This window comes from Panthera onca, chromosome A1 (genome assembly GCF_046562875.1).
Source record: "Panthera onca isolate mPanOnc1 chromosome A1, mPanOnc1 haplotype 2, whole genome shotgun sequence".
Taxonomy (NCBI): domain Eukaryota; kingdom Metazoa; phylum Chordata; class Mammalia; order Carnivora; family Felidae; genus Panthera; species Panthera onca.
In genome coordinates this window covers 155,459,729-155,463,842 of record NC_138339.1, presented here as the reverse complement: position 1 = coordinate 155,463,842, position 4,114 = coordinate 155,459,729, and the positions used below count along the sequence as shown (strand labels likewise).

General features: G+C 42.7%; 1 protein-coding gene across 1 annotated transcript; it reads left to right on the top strand.

Annotated features, from left to right (window-relative positions):
• The first annotated feature begins 561 nt into the window (after nt 1-561).
• Nucleotides 562-1,488, top strand: LOC132680521 (olfactory receptor 2H1). Its single transcript, XM_060634189.1, has one exon. The coding sequence runs from the start codon at nt 562-564 to the stop codon at nt 1,486-1,488; it is 927 nt and encodes a 308-aa protein (XP_060490172.1).
• Nucleotides 1,489-4,114: the final 2,626 nt, after the last annotated feature.

Genomic DNA, 4,114 nt, shown 5'->3' with positions numbered 1-4,114 from the left:
GTTTGAATTACCTAAGATAAAACTTTAGTTAATACCATGTATTCAACATAGATTTTCGTCCCCTAAAAACTGGTATGTCTCCTATGGTTCTTCAGACAGAGAATAAAAGTTAAGGTCTCATTGTTTGGCGTCTATATTGATAACAGAAAAGTCTTGTTTCTGGGATAATCTCCACTTTCTATGTTTCTATGAGCATTACCAAAAATGCAAATAGCACCACAATACACAGGGGCACTACATATTTTAAAAGTAAAACTTTATTTTCAACATGTCATCCCAAATATTTTAGAGAGCTACTACATATATTCCTGAGAGAGCAATCTAGGAGAAACATGCAATATCTTATGAATACCTCTTTTGTATGAAAGAAACAGTCTTGTTGAAGAGAAGTTTTATCCTATTGGTATAATATACAACACTCATATTTCTCCTGCCCTAAGACCCACAGGAGCGCTAATAATGTTTGCCTTCCCAAAATAAATAACAGACCAATATTCAAAAATCCATTCACAAAATCTTTGTTACAATTATATTCAAACTCCATTGCCAAAAGCACCAGTGATGACAAACAAGAGTTTCCCAACTGGCTTTATTCTTCTTGGTTTCTCTGAATGGCCTCATCTAGAAATGCTTCTTTTCTGGATTGTGATCATCTTGTACACAATGATCATCCTCTCCAACTCAACTATTATCTTGCTTTCTTGTGTGGACCCTCATCTCTACACTCCCATGTACTTCTTTCTTAGCAATCTTTCTTTCTTGGATCTCTGCTTTACCACAACCACTGTTCCCCATATGTTGTCCAACTTGTGGGGACCTGGCAAGATCATCACCTACACAGGCTGTGTCATCCAACTCTGCATGTTACTCTGTCTTGGTGCCACAGAATGTGTCATGTTGGTGGTGATGGCCTTTGATCGTTACATTGCTATCTGCCAACCCCTGCACTATACCATCATCATGGATCATCAGTTCTGTTGGAAGCTGGTGTTAATAGCCTGGATCTCTGGCCTAATAGAATCTGTTACCCAGATTCCTGTCACACTTCAGCTTCCCTTCTGCACCCACCACCGCCTAGATGACTTTCTCTGTGAGGTTCCTGCCCTCATACGCTTGACATGTGGAGACACCTCGGCCAGTGAGTGGCAGATGACAGTCTCTGCTGTTCTTTTCACCATCGTACCACTGGGGTTGATCCTGACTTCTTATGGCTACATAGCTCAAGCTTTAGGTAAAATCCAATCCAAGGATGGCAGACAGAAAGCCATTGCCACCTGCTCTTCCCACCTCATTGTGGTCTTTATGTTTTATGGAACAGTGGCACCAGTGTATACATACCCTAAGAATCACTTTGCTTCAAATTATAGCAAGTTCTTCACATTCTTCTACACCGTGGTCACACCATTGTTAAATCCGCTCATCTATTCCCTAAGGAACAAAGATGTAAAAGATGCCCTGATACAACTGCTAAGAAGAGGATCACCATAATGTGGGCTCCATGGTGTCAGCTCAGAGCCTGGAGCCTGCCTCAGATTCTGTGTCTCCCTCCGTTTCTGCCCCTCCCCCGCTTGCGCTCTGTCTCTGTCCCTCAAAAATAAATAAAAACTTCAAATTTTTTTTTTAAAAAATGGGGCACCTGGGTAGCTCAGTTGCTTAAGCATCTGACTTCAGCTCAGGTCATGATCTTGCGGTTCATGAGTTCAAGCGCCGGGTCGGGCTCTGTGCTGTCAGCTAAGAGCCTACAACTTGCTTCAGATTCTGTCTCCCTCTCTCTCTGCCCCTCCCCTGCTTGTGTTCTGTCTCTTCTCTCAAAACTGAATAAACGTTAAAAAAAAGTTTTAAAAAAGTGTGGTTTTGTTTCAAAGGCAGTAATTTATTAATGAACTTTTAACTCTATGATTTTATATGTAATTTTGTTAAAACAATATATCTGTACAAATACAATGCCAGTTTTTTTTAATATGAAATTCATTGTCATATTTGTTTCCATACAACACCCAGTGCTCATCCCAACAGGTGCCCTCCTCAATGCCTATCACCCACATTCCCACCCCCCATCAACCCTCAGTTTATTCTCAGTTTTTAAGAGTCTCTTACGGGAGTCTTTTGGGAATATGGCTGTGTAGGAGGAGGACGCTGGGCTCACCTCCTCCTGCTGATCGCTTAGATGCCACCTACATCTGCCTAAACAACCCAGAAAAACTACAGAAGACTAACAGAACAGAAACTTTGGAGCCAAGCAGAGACAAGAGGCCCACAAAAGAGGGTAGGAAGGGTGGAGAGGTGGTGCGTACTACACGGAATGGCGGGAGGGAGCTGGGGCAGTGGAAGGGCAGCTCGCCCAGCAAGGCAGAGCCCCCAAAGTCTGGCTTGCAAAAGCGGAGGGGCTGGACTCCATGAGTTCTGACAGCCAGCAGGACTTAACATCTTGAATGTTAAAAGTCAACACCTCTGCTCTCAGAGAGCAGGGAGAGCAAGAGGACACTGGGAGGAAGAGCTGTTGAGCTCCAGAAGACAGAACTCAGCTCACCAGGGGAACAAAGGCCCTGGCAAGCACCATCTCCCTCTCCCATGCCCCAGCCAAAATTCCAAAGGTAACCAGTTCCCCTCACCAAACTTGCTTGCACCAGCGTGAACGCCCAAGGAAAAGAAACTCTTTTTTTTAATATAAATTTTATTGTTAAACTGGTTTCCATACAACACCCAGTGGTCATCCCAACAGGTGCCCTCCTCAATGCCCATCACCCATCCTCCCCTCCCTCCCACCTCCCATAAACCCTCAGTTTGTTATCAGTTTTTAAGAGTCTCTTCTCTTTTGGTTCCCTCCCTCTGTAACTTTTTTTTCCCTTCCCCTCCCCCATGGTCTTCTGTTAAGTTTCTCAAGATCCACATAAGAGTGAAAACATATGGTATCTGTCTTTCTCTGTATGACTTATTTCACTTAGCAAAACACTCTCCAGTTCCATCCACGATGCTACAAAAGGCCATATTTCATTCTTTCTCATTGCCAAATAGTATTCCATTGTGTACATAAACCACAATTTCTGATTCCATTCATCAGTTGATGGACATTTAGGCTCTTTCCATAATTTGGCTATTGTTCAAAGTGCTGCTATAAACATTGGGGTACAAGTGCCCCTATGCATCAGCACTCCTGTATCCCTTAAATTCCTAGCAGTGCTACTGCTGGGTCATAGGGTTGATCTAGTTTTAATTTTTTGAAGAACCTCCACACTGTTTTCCAGAGTGGCTGCACCAATTTGCATTCCCACCAACAGTGCAAGAGGGTTCCTTTTTCTCCACATCCTTGCCAGTGTCTATGGTCTCCTCATTTGTTCATTTTAGCCACTCTGACTGGCGTGAGGTGACATCTCAGTGTGGTTTTGATTTGTATTTCCCTGATGATGACTGACATTGAGCAACTTTTTCATGTGCCTGTGGCCCATCTGGATGTCTTCTTTAGAGAAGTGTCTATTCATGTTTTCTGCCCATTTCTTCACGGGGTTATTTGTTTTTCGGGTGCAGAGTTTGGTGAGCTCTTTATAGATTTTGGTTACTAGCCCTTTGTCCGATATGTCATTTGCAAATATCTTTTCCCATTCCGTTGGTTGCCTTTTAGTTTTGTTGATTGTTTCCTTTGCAGTGCAGAAGCTTTTTATCTTCATGAGGTCCCAATACTTCACTCTTGCTTTTAATTCCCTTGCCTTTGGGGATGTGTCAAGTAAGAAATTGCTGTAGCTGAGGTCAGAGAGGTTTTTTCCTGTTTTCTCATCTAGGGTTTTAATGGTTTCCTGTCTCACATTCTGGTCCTTTATCCATTTTGAGTTTATTTTTGTGAATGGTGTAAGAAAGTGGTCTAGTTTCATCCTTCTGCATGTTGCTGTCCAGTTCTCCCAGCACCATTTGTTAAAGAGACTGTCTTTCTTACATTGGATACTCTTTACTGCTTTGTCAAAGATGGTTGGCCATACTTTAGTGGGTCCATTCTGGAGTCTCTATTTTATTCCATTGGTCTATGTATCTGTTTTTGTGCCAATACCATGCTGTCTTGATGATGACAGCTTTGTAGGAGAGGCTAAAGTCTGGGATTGTGATGCCTCCGCTTTGGTCTTAT